The following is a 20,048-nucleotide window of genomic DNA, read 5'->3' as shown; positions in this document are numbered from 1 at the left end:
GGTATAAACTTGGCATGACTTAGTACGGATCTAGAATTTTGCTTCAAAAGGAAGGTTCAACTTTGCTTCCATACTAGAAGAATCTTCATCTGAGTAGAATACTACAGGTGTTCCCTAAACCTGTTGGCCATACAAATGTTTTGTACCTAAAGGGTTAACTCGGGTCTTCGAATCAGTAATGTTTGGAGCATCAAAGTGCATGTTTTTTCATCAATTATTTCAGGGTCAACCCAAAAATGATGAAGACAATAAATACAAAATTCCAATGGATCATTATCAAAATCATCATTGATTACACAAGGACATTACATTCAAATCACAGCAGATCTATAGGATCAGAATAAATGCCCACAAGCTACGGCATAAAAAGGTTTAAAAGAATGATAAAATGGGGATTTTATTATTAGCACATTTATATTGTAATTGTAACATTGCTTTCTTTCTACTACATTTGCTTAGATACAACAATTACACAAAACAATGACAGCAAAACTGTGCAAAAATTGGAGAAACAGAATAGACAGAAACTCATCTACGCCGATGTTTGGAGAAGCTAGGAGGGGTACTAGCTACTTGCACTCCTCCGTAATTCTGGCTTGGAGAATCCAGTGGTGACCCCCTGAAAGAAGCATATGCAGATTTTGCCGACTCTGGTACAGAATCCAGTGGAAGAGATTCTGCAAAGCATGCCGTGTTTATACGCGTTCTCTCGAGCTCTGCCTCAAGAAGCTCTGAGCTACACTGCTGTGCAAGCGCCTGTGGGTGGAATATGATTAGTATTAGTATTTCAAGGACGAAAACAAAAACAAAAATTCCAACTCATACGTTCTATCACGATAACTATGCTGTGTAAGTGCAAGTGCAAGTGCAAGTGCAAGTGCAAGTGCAAGTGTGCATGTATCACATTAAAAAACTGCAAAGAAATTCACTCACTATGAGGTCATCTGGTGATACACTAAGTGCCTGCTGTCTCTCATCTACAAGACCATCATCCCCCCCTCGTGTTGGTCTGCGGTGATGTCCAGGATTCTCAACAACCTCAGTCACGCTTTCAGTAGCCTTTTCCAGCAGCATCCCTTGCAGTGATTTTAAAGATTCCCTCGCATCATTTGTGAAGTAGGGATTTAGTACAGTCTCAAAATACTCAAGCTGCATAGAACCAAAAGCACATTGTATGTTATTATATGAGATTATGAGCATGTATTCAAGCTATGAAGAATTCAAGAAAGTAAGAAAATGGAATTAAAAAAATCTACTACACTCAGAAGTTTTCTTCTCATGCAGCTTTCAGTTATATTCATCTCTCCAATAGCTTTAGTTACTACTTTGTATATAACAGTTAATCACATAAATAACAACCTCAAATTTAGAGAATCATTCAGGGATATTTTTCAAACTTAGGGGGCGTTTGGTTTGGGGGTTTCAACAAAGGGAAAGACAATCAACTACCTTGATTCCCTTTTATGTTATTCGATAGACCAACTCAATCCTTCCCTTTACCCCTATGTTTCCCCTCCTTCCCTCTACCATGATTCGCCACCCCATCCCAAGGAATCATGCTAACCCTCAAACTCTTCTTCATCCAACCAACTTAACTACCACTTTGACCAACACCTCCATCAAAACACCACATGACCCACCTACTCAACCACTTCAAGACCACCAGACCATCACCGAAACCACCCTACTCCCCATTGGAATCAGCCAACCACCACACACAAAAAAAAACCCTACCCCCAAAATTCACCCCAACTACCCCCAAAAACAAGCCAGAAACCATCCAACTCACTCCAAAAAACAACTTTAATCATAAAGAAAATCCACAAAGTAACTAGATCTAACAAACAAAATAAACAGATCAGATGAAAGTAAAGGACAAGAGGGAGAGAGGAAGGAGGGCCAGCGGTGGCGGAAGGGCTAGGACCTGGGAGAGTAGAGGCGTCGGAGGGGAGCGCCGAAAGGGCCTAGGAGGGCAGCGGCGCCGCGTGGAAGGCCATCGCTGGGGTAGAAGAGGCGACAGAGGGGAGGTGGAGGTAGTGGTTGTAGATTGAAGAAAAGGGGGTGGTGGTTGTTGGGAGTCACACGGTTTCCTTTCGATTTTCACAAAACAAACAACTCCTGACAGTCTAGGGTTTTGCTTTCCTCTTTCCCCTTCTTTATGTCATTCCCTTTCCCCTTTGCGAAAAATAAGAGATCTGAAATGTTTCCCCCCTGTGAAATATGAAAAACCAACCCCACTCAAATTCCAATACACCCTATCTGGTGAGATAACATTACTTGCAAAATGCATCTAGGTATACTGATCTACACATAATACCATGTTCTCTTCACCTTAACAGTGCAATAATCCCTAAAAGCGTTTAATCAATTAATATAAGTTTCAATCATTAAGAACCCGTTTCAATAGATTAGATAAAATTGGTTAAATTAGTAAAAATAATTAACTCAGGAAAAATACAATAGTGAATCAGTAAATATAAGTTTTATGAGAAAATAAGTTTCAATCTTAATAATAAAGAAATAATCAGTAAACATCAGTTTTAATCAGTTTTAAGTTCTGTAAAAATCAGGTGAAGAGAAGATGGTCTAATTCTAATTACAAAGAGGCAACGTTATCTCCAGTGAAAACAGTTTAAGCAATACTTCTTTGTTGCTATGCCGGTAAGATTAACAGAACCCTTCTTCAAATCATTGGATTAATGAAGTATGGTCTGAGACAGTTAAATTACAATTGAGACTAAATCAGGGAAAATACAAGTATATGATGTGATGTGTAATAGAATACCACGAAGAATAAAGAAGACAAGCAAGACTGGCATACTTGTAAGTTGTAACCCTTGATAAGCATTTCCAAGCCAACAAGATAAATATTGTTCTCATCAAAGAATTTTAAATAGACAAAATGCATGTTTCTGAGTGTTTTAAAAATTTGCAAAGTTGTGCGGAAGAACCCTCTTTCTATTATTTGATGCTTCCCTGTTGAGAGATATTCACAACCCAAAAATATTCTGTTTTTTTTTCTTTTCAATTTTATGAATACGAGATTATGCTATTCAATTGCAGGAGGACACAAAAGGTACAATGCTAGAAACAGTAGGAGCACTAACACATACCTCAAGCATAAGCTGACAGAAACCATTTGCATCCAGTGACTTGAATTCTTTGCTTTCATTTTCGTGGAAGATACTCAAAAGAGTATCAATCAAACCTTCAACAAGAACACCAAGTGTCTTGTCAAGAAGGGGCTTAGCACCAGCAAAGACCTGCGACACAGAAATAAATTCAAGATACACAAAGTTTACATAAGAAGACGAACAAGGAAATATTCTGGAAAATACTAGAGGTAATGAAGCTTATAAGGTAAAGCTTTAGAGTAACTGAAGATTACAGATCAGGTATTTCCCAAGAAAGTAACAACATACACTGATTTGTTAGAACTGAAAAGTTGTCTATTCATTAACCAAAAATATAGCATTTACATGGGATGGTTAATACAAGTATGGAAATATCATTGCCCCTCGTGATGAGATATCTAAACAATGAGATTGCAAACTTCACAAAATGGTATAAGATGGAACTACTGAAGCTAATAACTACCTCTGCATGCACAGCTACCAGGGTATGTAACAACTCTACAGCAGCATCACGTACACCCTGCATATGTATGTAATTAGGTAAGTTGATCACTAATTTGAGGAGAGTATGAATTAGTTAATGAGTTATTCAGCATCTTACTTTGACTGAAGGAGCTGCACCCCATTGAACTCCAGGATCTAATAAGTAGCTCATTGCAGCGGCCCTAATCAAGTTTGCCTGGTAGAATCACCATATGTACAAAGAAAGGACAGCACATGAATTAGGGGGATTGATTGTAAGATTTTGACCTGCAGGGGGAGGGGAGTTTTCCCTTATTCTTTAAGCTTAATAGTCTAGTGAAGGAAATTCTTCCACCATCACAAAATCCACGAACAATGTGCCTAATGCTAAGTAATCTATAAAAACACACTGCCAATACAAGTAGTTCGTTGAAATTAAGCACAACCCATAATCCATATGATTGACGAAGTAGATTGGCAACCATAACTAACAAACTTTCTCTCACTATCTTTATATCTGAAATTTCTGGAATTTCACCTTCATGAATCCTACTACAACATTTTCCAATAAGTTTCATCCTGCGGATTAAGTATTAAAAGAGTTGACGTGCTTTTAAGGTAATGGATATTAGTGACTACAGAATAAAAATCAATCGCCGACCCAAGTGAACTTCTTAACATTAGTGTCTCAGAGAAATATCGACCCAAGTGAAATTCTTCACATTATTATTTCAGTTAAAATTAACATCATATTGTAAATTTGATCTCCAGAATTCGCAAGACCAACAATATACAAAAGACATAATAAGATGAGTTACATTTGTGAATTCTAATTGAAAGGTTTGATATTCGTAATAAACAACAATAAGTGGCCCTGCTATGTTTCTAGTAGTTCCGTATTTGAAAGGCATAGCCTGCATCATAAGAAAATCTGTGTTCAATTTCTTTATACATCCCAATATTTAGGGAGTGCAGAGATATAGAAAATGCTTCACAAAACAGGCAGGTTAATTCAGTGAGGATGCTCAAATGGGTAAGGACAGGTTACACTGAATTAGGACTCCGGGGTTGAAAGGAATGTAAAAGCATCTTGCAGCATTTTTCTTCAAATAACTCCTTTTTCTAGACTCTTGGTATGAAATAAAATATTTGGATAAAGTTACAGAAAAACCAAGCAAAATGACTACCATAAAACTATTATGCAAGCATCTCATTTTTTTTACAAGGATTGAAGTGTACAGAACTTTCAGATGAGTTAGAAGGCTAAGCATTGATCTACCTTGGCAAAAGTGTACTGTTCAAGAACTTTATCTTCAAGAGCAGAGAACGCCATCACCAAATCAACTTTATCAGAGTCATCTTCATCTCTCTCCCTGAAATAGTGAAGTAAAGGATACATGATCCAGCCGTTTGCAGAAAGCGACCCAATAAAAAGAACTACACTAAAAAGATGGTGCCACAATGTAACCTCACCAGAAAGTATTAGGGGATCTTTCTTATTACAAGGATAAAGTTGGAAGTTGTGGCATAAATATTGTTTTTTTCGCTGAAGTCAATATAACATTTATTCTGATTTCTGACCAAAGAAAAGGACCCATAAAGAACACGTATTGCAGTCAGGAGTTCTCATTTATATTTGTATTCTAGCGGCCATGTGGATGATAACTGCCTTTCTAATTCCAAGCTTCACTTATCCAGAAAGTAGAGTAGACCCAGTATTAAGCTGGTTTTCATCAACTCCTACCTCATGGTAGAAGTTGGATATACATGTTCTCTAATTAATTTAGTATTTAAATATTTCATCTACTTAATACGTGGATTGTTCAAGCTATCTACATGTATTTTGTATTTCTTCTAGTGAATGTAAAAGAAAACAAATAGGCCTGACAAGTATGGCCCTTGTAACTCATCTATATGTGGCGCATGGTGGCCAGTGCCCAGCCATTGGATGAGTGAATGACACTGAGAAGTGTCCCCAATTTCATTAGAAATCAATAAGGGAAAAAACCTAGCAAATACTAAAACCATTTATCAAAAAGTATAATTACAATAATGAATGGATTGAATGGACAAGATTAAGAACTAGGTAGCATATGTGATATAATACTTATGAAGCACTGTTGTTTACTTTAACAAAACAAAAAGGACTATGATAAGATTGCTCCCTCCACTCATAAGTGGCGTTTAAGGTTTGCGAACATATTAAGTAGTTGTTATTTTAGTTATTCGGTGAGTATTAATGATTGAAAAATAATATTTCATTGGATTTACAAACGAACAAGTAATAGTACATTTATATAATTAGCAATAGAAAGTAGGAATAGTATAAATTAGTTAAGTAGACAGATACGGAGTAATATGGAAAGAGTGAATAACTACTTTGAAAAACTCAAGGTATGAAGTAAAAACCACTAACCGAGAGTGGGACCAAATATGTTTATATTTATTGTACAGTTCATAACAAAGTTCATCTTTGCAATATCCAACATTGCTCAAGACCATCAGCAACTGTTGATGCGGATCAACAACGCTTCCAGGCAGAAGATCCAAAGACCTTTCTGAGAATTCATAAGAATGGCCATTTGGTATATATGGACTCTCCCTCTTTGATCTGCTCTGCGTCTGCGTCAACTCAGTTCCAATACGTTCAAGATGCCCTACAAGATCCAATAACACGCAGATATCATACTCCAAGCTGAAGCACATTTGAAATACTATTTACGAACATAAATCAGACATCAACAACGTAACTAGTCATCCTACTATCCTTTTTTTATATACATAAATTATATAATTATTATAATCTTTTGGGGGAGGGGTAAGGAAAGGAATCTATTTGTTCCACATTACCAGCAAAATCCAGGAAGCAATTCAAAGCAGACAATCTGACAGATTCTTGAATTTCTTGAAAAGGAATAAAGACATCCTCTGTCTTTGCTGCCTCGCTCTTTAATGTCTGAAGCATCCTGGAAATATCAGCATAAGAGCCACATTATGAGAGAAAAGAGTACCTAGATAACTATGTTAGTAAAATAAATATTTCTCAACATGCAAACTGGTCAAAACTGGATGGCCAATATTCTGAAAAAGGGTAAAGCTATTATGAAAAATCCCAGATGAAAATTCTAAAGCCTCACAACCCACCAGGTGTCACTAACGACTAGTACAATCAAAATCGACGGTTATTTATATTTATATTTGTACTTATATTGTGTTTTACACGACATTGGCATTATCATGATATAACATCAATAGAAATACTCCCTCCGTATTCATTTAAGGGATACACTTGGCCGGGCACGGGTATTAAGAACAAGAATTGAATGAAATAAAGTAATAAAACAAGTGGGGTTGGGGTAGATATTTTAATAAGTAAAACAAGTGGGGACCATGTCATTTTAGAGGGGTGGGGTGGGGTGGAGTTCTGAAATTATTTGTTTAATAGGGTGGTGGGACATGGGATATATTAGATAGATTATTTAATTAGATGGTGGGGTTGATAAGTTACTAAAAATGGCAAGTGTATCTCATAAATAAATACGGCCAGAAAAGGCAAGTGTATCCCTTAAATAAATACGGAGGGAGTAATTCCTTGTTTTATCTTTTTCATGCTTGTAGTTACAGTTGCTTGTATTTAAGGTTCATAGTGCATAAGAATAGAGAGCTATACACTTATACTTACTGGCTGACTTGATCTAATGCTGATATTATAATTGACCGGAATGCTAGAGGCAAGTAAGAGATCCTGTACGGGGATTTATTTCTTTCAATTATTGATACCGCAACCCAAGTTTCATCTCTTGATAATTCTTCAATAGTAGTTCTCATCCACGAACAAAGCCTCATTATATAAGTCTTTGAAACTTCAGTATGAACTGCTCTCAGCGCCATAACTGTGAACATAGATAGCAAAGTATGATAATTGTTTGATTAAAAAGATGCAGCAGGTGAGTAACAAAAAGAAAGTGCATAAGATACCGATGATAGTAGGGGCTGATTCTTTTACTTCTAAAGCCTGACAAGCTTTAGATACTTCTTTAATGGAGTCACACATATATGGATGAAGAATATTTGATTCTTCAAATTCACCAAATGTGTTGAGCACCTGCATGATGGGGAAACAATAAAGACTTGAACAAAAGAGTCACCATTGCGCAAACAGTCGGCTTTTAAGTGTAATAAAAGATCAGCGATGACAGTATCACACTAAGATAATTCATTTGAAAGTCTAACAAACACTTGTTTTATAATTGTAGGCGTTAGGTTCTCTAGATCTGCCCTCTTCCTCCCATCACATAAGCCACTATCCTGATAATATGGCAAGGTAGTATCATGCATAAGGATTAAGGGCAAAGCAATGCCCAAATATCCAAAACTAAAGAAAAGGGCAATGCAAAATGGAAAAGCCAACAAGTCACTAATTAATGCAAAATTTACAACTAACACTTTCGCCTTTACCCATACTATTACCCCCATCCTGGATTAAGCCTCATAGTTCCAAACTCCCAACCCCTCACAATTAAGGAGTGTAAAAAGTTGAGTGCACAAGATTCCACCAATATATCCTTTTTATTTTTTAATAGTAATGTCCTTCGTGCTCTATCATGGAATATAAGTCATAATCTATTACTAGTTTCAGAAATGTGATAACTTCTGTAATTTTCAACTTGACAGAATAGATATCATCAGATGGCTTCCACATCCTGGACAATCTCAATGTTCAACATCAGCTTTATTGAAATAACTCCATAAGAATACCTACAAGGCTATCAAACAATCAAAACGAACAAATAACGTGTAATCTCCAGTAGGGTGAATAGAAATCTGAAGGCATGAACCATGAAAATTCACTTATCTCTCCGGTATTAACTGTACTTCCTGGTATCTTAGTGAATTAAAGTTAAGTTTATAGACCGAAACAGAAAGGAGGCTGGTAAGTTGGCGTCTAGATCTCTAGGTGAAAACACTATTTTGATTATTCCTTAGAACTCAATAATGTTTTCAATTATCCGGAAATTTACTGGTCTATGGTCATAGATGGCACAACAGCTGTAGGTTGGGCTTAGACAAGAGGATCCTAACCAACAAAAAACCCCACCTATTTAAACTGTTAACTAGGTAATTTACCCAGATATACAATCACAATACCCAACTACGAAGTTGGGAGTGATGAGAATCAAAACCCAACCTCATGGTTAGGAGGTGGGAGCTATACCATTGAGCTCCTTCACCTCAAAGTTTTGACCGGTTAGCATCTTTATGTCCCAAGTTCCCAACAGACCAACACTCTTTAGCCTTCTCCAAAGAGGTGAGAATAGCTAGCGTTAACAAAGGCTAATCCACAAGAAACAAATGAATAGAAGGGAGGATATTGAAGACAGGTAAAGAGGAAGAACTATAAGAAAGAAAATAGAACAACATCATCGCCAGGGGTGAAATAAATAGCTCTTTTCTCCATGAAGAATAATGGAAGAACACAAGAAAGACAAAAAAGAAGGAGAGGATAGACTTCTATGGTGCAAAATTCTTGGATTAGAACGGGAATCTTTGTTGGGGGATACACGGGTGGGCTGGTTTAGGTTGGGGAGGAGAAATCATCTAAGGTACTGAGCTGTGTGCCTACGGTTTCTGCTTTGGTTGCAGCGACGTTTTTATCTATCGTAACAAGGTTAGTCGGACTGAGATGTTATGGGACCATGTGATACTTTTCAGTTTTCTGTGGTCTAGCAAATGATAATTTTTTAACTTTGCTATCTGATGTCCAGCGTAATAGGCATGCCTTTTGTAACTTTTAAGAAGGATGTATTTTGCTATGTACTCTCTGCTGTGTTCAATCTTTTTAATTCATTATTCTAACTCTTATCTACAATATTCTAGCAAACAGTCTGAGTCTTCCATTTACTCCAGCAAACTTTACAGTCTTAAGATATTCATTATTTTAGCTAACTACAAGATATTCTATAGTTTCAAGATATAAAGTAAGACATAACTTTAACTTTGGAGGTCGTCATTATAGCCACTACAAGCCAACACATGTAACAACTACAACTACCACCCAATATGCTTCCAGCTGGTGGCTAGAGCAGTTTGAAACTCCAATATATGCAAGCCTTAACCTACCCAAACCATAATAGCCGGTCAGGAGAACTGCTGTAAAGTTATCCATGAGATGAATTGTAAATTATTCTATTGTAAAGTTATCCATGAGATGAACTGCTGTAAAGTTATCCATGAGATGAACTGCTGTAAAGTTATCCATGAGATGAACTACTGTAAAGTTATGTTATCCATGAGATGAATTCTAAATTATCCATCAGTAGACATGGACACGTGGTTGCTTTCCATGATTTTTTCTTTCACAGCCTCAGAGATTTTGGAGAACGTAAAGATTCTTTGACATGATAACCCCCAATTTTCCAAGAAAGAAAAGCAAGAAGTTGAAATAATCAGATTATTACTGCTACAATCACTCGACAGAGGCTTCTAGACAAGTACAACACTACAACAATGCAAAGGTTAGAAGGGAGAGAGAAGGCCTACCTTATCTTCATAGAGAGAAATTGTACTACGCATCATTCCTGAAACTTCATCAAGTGAATGACTGGAGTACTTTGCATCACCAATTTTTTCGTCAATTTTATTTGACGTAGATGTATAGGAATCAGCAGCAACGTGGGAAGACTGAAATCAGATCATAAGCATCTATTCAGTTCGAAGTATGAATTGACCATTTTTAGAGGGAGAGAGACGCGGGGGGAGAATATCCAACTTGAAACAGATTTTAACCATTACTCAAATGTTCTAAAGAAAATGCAATCTGCAATACCCTGTAATAGATGTCAGTTTTAATTCGAAAAGAAATACAACATGACTGCTCATCATGTGAACAGACTTAAATTCCGTTGCATGAAGGCCTATGATTTCGTAACTAGTCCTTTTGTATACAGTTACAGCTAGAAATCTTCTTAATGTCCTTCTAACAACTAATGTGCTTTTCCCAAAAAGACCTGCATTTGGTTGATCCGATTCTATATAGAACACCATAATTAAACAAACGAAAAGAAACATATCATGCTCGATTAAGATCCCATCTAAAAGAAACCAAAGAATTAGGAACAAACACACTGTTTTTAAATCAAAATACTATCCTGGTCTTGGAATCCTACAGACCGACACCGCATGAGAGGCATATAAAGATCCAACTCCATAGCTTTATAGCTCCAATCAGAAATCAGAAATAGCTCATTAAGTTGAAAAGGAAGCAGAAAACATGAATATAATCTAGACATAGTTAGCCTGAAAAAGAGAAACTTATTTAGTAATGCGCATACGTAACCAATCAGTGAGAAAAGGAAATGTGATGTACCTTGGCAAATTTTCCACTAAAAACTGAGAGTGCTATTTTCCAGAAGGCCGGTAAGTAATGAATGAGAACAGATGTTAGCTTCTGGATGTACTTTTTTTTCAAAGCATCAACTTCTTCCCCAGTCAACTCCAGTGACTGAGTTTCTCCGGCAAGGTCAACGTTACAATTTGTGTCTGGCTGATATGGAAAAAGAGGAATGGTTATACAGTATACACATCAGTTTTCTGACCTTTGCATAGCCGCAGTTTCACAAAATCAAGGTTCAACTCACAGATTGACTAGATCCCTGCAGTATTTGTTTCCACTTGGCATCAGAGACAGCTCGTTCACGTATATCATTTTGCAATGCTTCAAGCCTTGCCTCATAATCATAAGTGCACTTTTCAAGCAAGCCTCTGATTCTTTGGTTCTGTGGTGGTAGCCTTAATAGTATCAGTTGACAGGATTTCAACCCAAAAGGTAAATAAGCAAAATAAATAACAACAGCCACTGAGTGTATGCAGCCTAGCCTTGGGGATCTGGGGAGATCAACATACTCTCAGAGACTTACACATCTAACCCATTATAACTAGTTGAGAGGCCGTTTCAAAAGACTCTTAGTGAAAGTATTATGGAAAAGTTGAAATAAAAAAGAAGGAAGTAATGCTTTATGAATATTACTCAGAATCTCCAGATAACTTGGTAAACTCACAAGCACACTACAAAGCAAGATTTGATGAGAAAGAAAAAGGTAACATAATAAATTCAACCAGTGCCTAATATGTTACGAAGTATATATTTGTTTGAACAAAGCATAAAATGAATCGAACATGGAAGAGAACATTAGATATAACGAGGTTGTAGTGTATCTAACCTGCAAGTTCAGATAATGCCACACAGGATCTGACTCAGGCTCTAGCTCCAGTAGCAGCCTCACAGTGTTTTCAAGCTATAAGAAGCAATAAAGATTAGCGACCTACTGATATCAGAATAAATTACAGCAGAGTACAGTATTAGGAGAAATTAGTGAAACATACAGACCATATTGCCAATTAAACCTCATCAAATGATGCAAAGAAGCTTTTAATTGCTAACTTCTACATAGTTGATTAAAGAAAAATCAATAGTAACACAGACCAAAAGTCAAAACACAATAAAAGTTTAAAATGTATACTTAAGAAGAATGAGGACAAAATTACAAGATTACTTCCAAATTATTGTCTAGGAATGGCGCAAAGCAGGCCTGCTAAATATTGATCTCAATAGAAAACTTAACCCAGAGTGAAACCAAATTTACCAGATCTAAAACCAACCTAACTGACCAATTTGACAAGTCTCGTGCAAAATGCACGCAGCCTCTTGTAATGCATCAGGTATAACCCGTATGGGGGAAGGGCACATTAGAAAGTGCCATAATAATCCAGTTATAGGTAGCTTTAGCAACAAGAAGAGGGTAGTTAGTTAGTCTATAAATAAAGGAATTTAGGGAAGGAGAAGGCAGATATTGATGGGAGTTATATTTTTGTTAGCTTTGTTCAGGAAGTATCAGCTACTTTGAAGCTGGGATTGTATGCTCTATTTAGTGATTTAATCGCACTGAATGCAATCTACTTTTGTTCTTCCTTAATTTTTCTTCTTGATCTTATTTTCTGATTTTCCATTCTGTACACCTTTCCCTCACTACTCTGTACAGGACTAGAGACTGTCTCTACACCTGGAAAGTGGAAATCACGTTCCAGTCAAATGGACCAACGCTTGTCCACAGAAGCTCATGAACTATGGAGATTCTCAAAAGAGTGACTAGCAGTAATAAGTAAAGGGTAATGAATCATAATGTTGCATTAAATTGTAAACTTACATCAGTTAAATCTATCTGTGGATCTTCCATAGTTTTGTAAAGTGTTCCCTTGAACTCATGCATAACTTTTTCGACCTCTTCGAGTACACGTTTCAATATTCCAATCTGAAAGTAAAACATAATTATAATGTGTGATAAAATCTCCACGGCATTTATCATAGGATGTTACTTTATCGTATTAGCCACCAAGATCTGTTGTAAAAATCATTTAGCATATTATTACAAATAGTCTTCATGCAACATTAGAAGATACTCATAACTTGGTCAACATAAAATTCTAGACCTTTTACTTGTTTACAAAATAACAAAATATCAAAATAAGGTTCTAAAAGGTACTCCCTCTAATCACTTTTAGTTGCAGCAGTTTGACTTACACGCTTTTCGATGCATAACTTTAGCCATTAACATCTTCGGTTATCAACAAGTAAAAATTAAAGAGTTGGTGCTTTGAAAACAAACATTGAGACAAATCTACTAGCACCCCACGACTATACTTTGTCTTACAAATTACCAACAATTGTGAAAAGAGAAGTTTGTGAATCGTGCAAAAGTCAAACTGCTGCAACTAACAGTGAACGGACGAGTATATCATAAAAAACAATTTCTAAAATTCTTAATTGTAATAATAAAGAGGATCTTTCTCAAATTATCAATTCACGTGACGGCAACAAAGCGCATTCTAACACCTACAAGACAGTGCTACAAAAACCGTTATTGAGATTTTATTCTATACACAACCAACAAAACCAAAACCTTAGCCCCCAACCATATGAATCAACTCCATGAAACAAGAGTCTATCTCTCATCCACGGTGATTCTCTTCCTCCATTTGTTTTTATCTAGTGCTACACACCCTTGCAAACCCACTTTCTTTATGTCATTCTTAACTTCCTCTATCCAAGTCATCTTTGGCCTCCATCTACTCTTTCCGAAATCTCTATCATCCCAACCCTCCACCTTCTACGTCTCACATATAAAAAACAACGTAGTTGATTCTCCACTATTTTATCCTCGATGTCCACAACTCCATTTTTTCTTCAATTAACTACACTCCCGATTTCATACCTGTGTTCCCACACATCCATCTCATCATAAACATCTATGCTAGACTCATCTTCTTAACATGCTCCTTCCTAAATGACCTGATCCAATGGTAATACCAGTCTAATTCGATATTCCTACAAAGTGGCTAAGTTTTACAATTGGATCTCAATTAAAGAACAAAGGTTTCTTTAACCCATTTCAAAATCCACCGGCTAAAACATTAAAAAAGACGGACCTTAGTCAATTATAATTACTTTAAGTAAAGCTCTTCGAGAATACATCGTCATTTAGCTCTATTACTCTGCAAAATCTCATCTCTTCTCATATCATCACTGCCCTATCCAAGATTTCATGTTCCTTCTTTATTCCACTTACTCAATGGAGAAACTATAGTTACTTAGGAGTATCCACTACTGTGACGTTCCACTTTAGCAGATCTTCTGTGCAGATGGGAAGACTAACACCAGAAATTCCAATCACGTTGACTTGCTTTTTGCATAGATTAATAGCTAGATAGACCGACAAAGAGATGGATGGATGGATGGATGGATGGATGGATGGATGGATGGATAGGATAGGAACACCATACTTCACATTTCACAGAGTATTTCTTTTCCTTTTAACCAAGTTCTGGATAAAAGATGCCCACTAAAGAGAAACCATACATAGAGGAATTCCAAAAGAATCTTTGACATTTTAAGTCACCCCTGCTCCCACCAGTCAGCATGAAAAAAACCTCGTTATAATATAAGCTTATTATTTTTAGCAGCAGGGTCAACAGGTCCCTTTCTAAACAACAAAGCAGAAAAATACAACTGGCTGACATACATGAGATGGTAGCGCAATTGACTTTGCCTTCTTATATTCCCTAACCGCCAAATCATGTTCACCATTGCTGATACTAGCACGAATTGTGCTAGGCAAGTTGAAAAGTGTACGAAACCTCTGAAGCATTCCTTGAACAGACCTGATCTTCTCTGCTTGAGCCTGACATACATAAATGCAAATTAAGACAATACCGCACATGGTGTGAATAAAAACAATTCAAACTAACAATAATCCTCTTACCCACCTGTCTCTCAAACAGGGGCTCAAAAGCACGGGTAGCATGTGAACTCACTCCCTGAATGATATTATAAAGGTGCATAGTCCCAGCACCCTCTGGATCTTCTTCAATTCGTTTCAACTTTGATTCAATATCTACCCAAGAATTTCCGCTGACAATTAGGCATTTGCTAAGCTAATACTACTTGCACATAAGTGGAGAGTGCTTAACGATAGCAAACAATCAGAATGTTGAACTAACATACCATCAATGGTTGTCTTGCATGAGACAAAACAATCAAAATTTTCCTTCACCAAATTTTTCCTCTGCTGAGTGCGACCTTTAAGGTCTGTTTTTATAGCATGAGCACCAGCATCCAGATCTGCCGCACTTGTATCTTGATGAATCCGAGAAAGGAACAACTTTGGATCGAACTTCTCAGAAAAATACGCCAATTTCTCTGCAAAATTCAAATTAATTTGACAACACCTAAAATGTAAATTCACAAGAAAAACAATCTGAACACAATTTATTAAAGTAATATAACCAACTCCAGTATAACACAAGTCATCTTCGCATTAAAAAAATGAAAAATGAAAGAATTAAGAGAAAATGAATTTTGGGGATTCCATTCTCGTTAACAAAAAATGATCTTCTAGGACAAAATTTTTAGCCGATTAAACTTACCTTCTTCAAATTTTGATTTCGTTATAAAATGCTATAATATTCATAACAACCTTTTCTTATAAAAAATATTACAAGTGTAGCTCGGGCCAAATACTAATATGAGGGAAAGACGAATCCAAAAAGGAGGGCTAGCAATCCTTTTGCATGAAGCATGACATAATTAAAACAAAGGTAGAATCTTAAAGTTCACTAAAAAACGCCTTAAATGCTCTCACTGTCATTACTATTCCTGCCTTAAAGTCTTCCAGCTCACAGTTTTAGGACATCTTCAAGGAATTGGCCAGGTACTGGTAGCAGAGAATCAGAGATATATTTCTTTTCTAATTAAATCAACAAGCTTCAAACCATACTCATGGTAATCTAACCAGCTCAGTCAATCTCAGGTTTTTTAAAATAATGAATTGCTTTTCATGATTTTTCTTTCCGTGCAGTTGGTGAAAATGAATCTGAAAGTAGGTATCCCAAGCTAATTAAAGATTTAAAGCCTTGAACACAAAACCAATCACTATCATGATTGGAACATGAGTAGCCCTAACGAAACTTTGTCATTCTGTGCACAGGCAGGACAAAATAGCAGGAAATGGGAGAACTCCTAACTCATTTTTCCTCACACTTGGACCTTGAGATTGCTCCCTAAGATCAACACCCACATCTGCTTCAAGAAAACAAAGAGTCTACTATTAGCAACTACAAGGTAGGTATCTGGAAGTAAATGAATCTTTCTCAAATCCTTCAACGTTGCTTATTCCCTAATACCTCCAAGCAGTCCTGAAAACCACCATCATTCCCAACAGCTAAAGTTTGGGCTCGACAAAAGACAAAGAATTTTAGAAACTTACTTTAAAAATGAAGAATATAACACAGATTCACACATCTCTAGGGAGCGTTGCTAATTCAATAAAGAATAAATGCCTCAAAAAAAAAGTCTCCAAGTAAGAAATATACCACGGAGATCATTCTCAATATTATCTCTTTCTTTGGAGGGAGAGCTGTCGGAGGTATCTGTGATAAGCTTCAATGTTCTGTTGTCTATTATCCTGCAAAATGAAGACCCTCAGGTTAGGCATAGAGTTAGGATAAGCCATGGAAGGAAGGGCGATGGAGAGGTAGATCGCCATAAAACAGGGAGGGGAAGAGATAAAACAAAAACTGTCGTGCAATGAAAATGCAACATGTATCTCATTGAATTTAGCTCTTGATGGTTTATGTTACGTAGTCGCATAACCTTAATTATTTGGCTTAAACGGTGGTTAAGTACATTTTTTTTAATAGAAGGTTATTGTATGAACAAGGGTGCAAAAAAAACCAGTGAAAATGAAATTGGGTGTCTCGCAAATTACAATTACCAGCCCTGGCCAACAATCATCCTTAGTCATTATCAGCTTCAAATTTTTTAATCGTTAAAATTCTGTTTTTTTGGGGGGGGGGGGGGGGAGGGGGTGTAAAATTTTCAAAAATCATCAAAAGGAGTATATGTGTTAACTAGTTAGAAAACAAGGAATGAAAAAAATTATATATGATGCCAGGAAAGATTACCCCAATCCTAGTGGATCAATACACTCCATGCCTCGTGGAAACGACTGTAAATTAGCCAGCCCCTTTTTACCCAATGCTGAAGGTTTGCGCTCAATTTTCGGAACCACTGGTACTGGGACTGCTCTAGCCTCGCGCATCTCTCGAACTCTACGAGCAAGCTGACAAACAAAGATCATGTTTAAGCTGATGGCAGTCCAAAGATATTTACAGAACAGAAGACGCTATCAAAAGAACAGATCCGAGACACAACGAACCCAGATGAACCAAGACGAGTGAACGAGCAAAACAAGATGGCGAGGCAAAGTACCATCTTTTAAGAAGAAAAAAATGGTTTGGCCTCGGGTTTAGAGATGAAAAATGTAGCTTCTTTACCCCCACCACCCTGGGCAAGGAGATAATACCTCATCTATATTATATTACCTCTGTTTCAATTTTGAAAGAACTTTCAGAAAACTATTACCATCAAAACCTATTTTTCCTTGTCAAAATTTGTAATTTTTTAATTTAATAGGAAATTTATTTTTATGTAATTTTTTTTGTGTGGATAGTTGTCATCAAAGAAAAAGCCATGTAGGGATTTAGATTAAGTTCAGATGCAGTTAAGACATTTAATAAGAGAGAAGTTTAACATGATCCCTTGCAGAAAAGAAATAATTCTCATTCTCTATGGAAGGAAGAAAAAGATATTGTTGTTACTGAGTAAGAACTTATTTTGTAAGATAAAACACATTCCAGGCAGCCACATGAGGCGTTATAACCCGAAGACAATAAATTGTTCAGAAAGTTTGGCGCAGGAATAAGAAAGGAATGAGAGAGATATTGAGCTGAGAAGACATAATGGGAACAAAATCATTTAACCAAAATAGAATCCACAATCACGTCACAAAAAGATGCTTGTTAAAGTTACGAACATGAGTGGAAGCCGAAGCACAAAAAAGGGATGAATACAATAATAGTTTGAAAAAATAATATAGAAGGGACAAGCAAAATTACGTAGGAAAACCTGCCAAAGAGAAGTAAGTGATCCACAAACGACGACGAGCCTGATAATTCATTAATTTAAAAGGTGATACAAGTGTTCAAAATAATCTGGAAAGAAAACCTCAAAAGGTTCCATTACTCCATTGACTCTCAATACTAATGGCCAATATCATCTCACATAGCAGCCAATAGTGTGGGTAAAAGTTGCAATTGGAATTAACACATGACGACCAAGCATTACCTTCTTCAATGTCTCAATGGTGTACCTTGACGTTTAGTGAACTTGCAGTGAAGTACATTAGTATATCAATGCTATCTCATTGGCATGTGTACAGGCCTTATATGGGAAGTGGCAAATGGCTCCAACGACTACGGAAATTATGCAATTTGATGTGTTTATTGGTGTGTTTGACTTAGGATCACAAGCTTCACTTGTTTGAGAGAATACTAAGGGTTCTAAATCAGAATTGTAGTTCCACTCACCTTAACTCACGATTTAGGACAGTTTTTAGGAGAAACAAATGTAATATCTTTTAGAACAGGCTTCACACGCCTAATCTAAGGGTTGTTTATGTGTAAATTCGTTCGTCCAACACGAAGGAAATCTGAAAATATTTTTTCAATATCATAAGCATAAAGCCAATTTTAATCAAAAGTTCAAAACTCAAAAATGATTATTGATGATCACCAATAGGCTCCTAGAACAAATAGAACTCTAAGATTCCTAAAACGTGTAGCATAACAATTCTAAACCAAATTGGACATGAACAAAGATTAAATCTACTTACCATTGGAAAACAATCCCTAACACAACTAGAGATTGAAAACATGAAATTCCAATTACTAATCACCACAGTGTCACACTACGGTCACTACCAACCAATTCAAGGACTTTAAACAGAAGTTAACTTGGCATTACTACAATATTACACAATGAGGCACATCGCATTCATTCTCAATACAAATCCACAAAACAAGCAAAACCCGAAAATTCCTAATTTACCAATCAACAACAAATACACAATCGAATTCAAAATTAGCAAATGAAGCATCAGTTTAAAGCTGAAACCTACCTCAGACTCGTCCACACGCTTCCAACTGTCAGGCTCACCACCAGCCCACAGACTATCACCATCATCCTTCGAAGCTTTCGTTCTACTTCGCCCCTTAGCACCAGCACCACCCCCGCCACCACCACCATAAGTAGAAGCTCTCGAAGACTCCTCATCACCAGAAGAAATACTCAACATCTCAACCTCAGAATCATCATCTTCATCAATAGACTTGGTATGATTCCTTTGCCTAGGGTTAGGGTTTTTACTCCCCGACGCCGGAGAACCCTTGTTCGGCGGAGGTTGGACGTAATTAGCCACCGGTTTGGACGATTTCGAGGGCGGTTTTTGGTAATTGACGTCTCTCTCAGCTTGCTCCTTCAATGCCATCTGAAGGAGCTCATCTTCGTCGAGATCTTCGCTGTCGGTCGACATTTTTGCTTCTTCTGCGCTTCAATGGAGATGATGAGCAGTGGGAATTTGGTAGATCTGATGTTGCAGAAGGTATTTGATGAAGATGATGAAGTTTAATAATAGTGATAAAAATGGAGAATGAGGGAGAATGATGGAAAGTTCAAAGGGTGGAGGAGAGAGAAAGTGATAGAGGAAGAAATTTGGAATTGATGTTTCTAAATTATAAATGCCACGTTATTATTCACTTTCGCCACGCTGGCAAAGTAGAAATTCAAATACACGTTTTTTTTATACGGAGTACTTCCCAAATTTGCAATTCCACTTGCATGGACCCGGTCCACCATAAGATTACCATAGATCAGGGTAATTAGGTAATTTTAACAATGAGTAATTATAGAAACTGTAGGTTCTGTAAAGTAACTATATCTCCAGAATAATAACTATGAACATAATAATGATAAGAATAAATATTCTATCCAAAGAGTAAATA

At 36.7% G+C, this 20,048-nt stretch overlaps 1 protein-coding gene across 1 annotated transcript; it reads right to left on the bottom strand.

The window, feature by feature from the left end:
• Positions 1–371: 371 nt before the first annotated feature.
• On the bottom strand, positions 372–19,764 carry LOC110797007 (exocyst complex component SEC5A). The gene is made up of 21 exons (XM_022002096.2): positions 19,166–19,764; positions 17,112–17,269; positions 16,521–16,612; positions 15,154–15,348; positions 14,916–15,043; positions 14,672–14,830; positions 12,800–12,904; positions 11,816–11,890; positions 11,234–11,371; positions 10,963–11,139; positions 10,137–10,277; positions 7,575–7,701; positions 7,279–7,489; positions 6,447–6,562; positions 6,013–6,253; positions 4,876–4,969; positions 3,736–3,813; positions 3,598–3,654; positions 3,114–3,263; positions 934–1,149; positions 372–756 (listed from the first exon to the last, which is right to left on the bottom strand). The coding sequence occupies exons 1-21, from the start codon at positions 19,577–19,579 to the stop codon at positions 529–531; spliced, it is 3,300 nt and encodes a 1,099-aa protein (XP_021857788.2). The 5' UTR covers positions 19,580–19,764; the 3' UTR covers positions 372–528.
• Positions 19,765–20,048: the final 284 nt, after the last annotated feature.

Source organism: Spinacia oleracea, chromosome 4 (assembly GCF_020520425.1).
Source record: "Spinacia oleracea cultivar Varoflay chromosome 4, BTI_SOV_V1, whole genome shotgun sequence".
Taxonomy (NCBI): Eukaryota; Viridiplantae; Streptophyta; class Magnoliopsida; order Caryophyllales; family Amaranthaceae; genus Spinacia; species Spinacia oleracea.
Note: the sequence above shows the minus strand (reverse complement) of the source record. Positions and strands in the feature narration are given on the sequence as shown.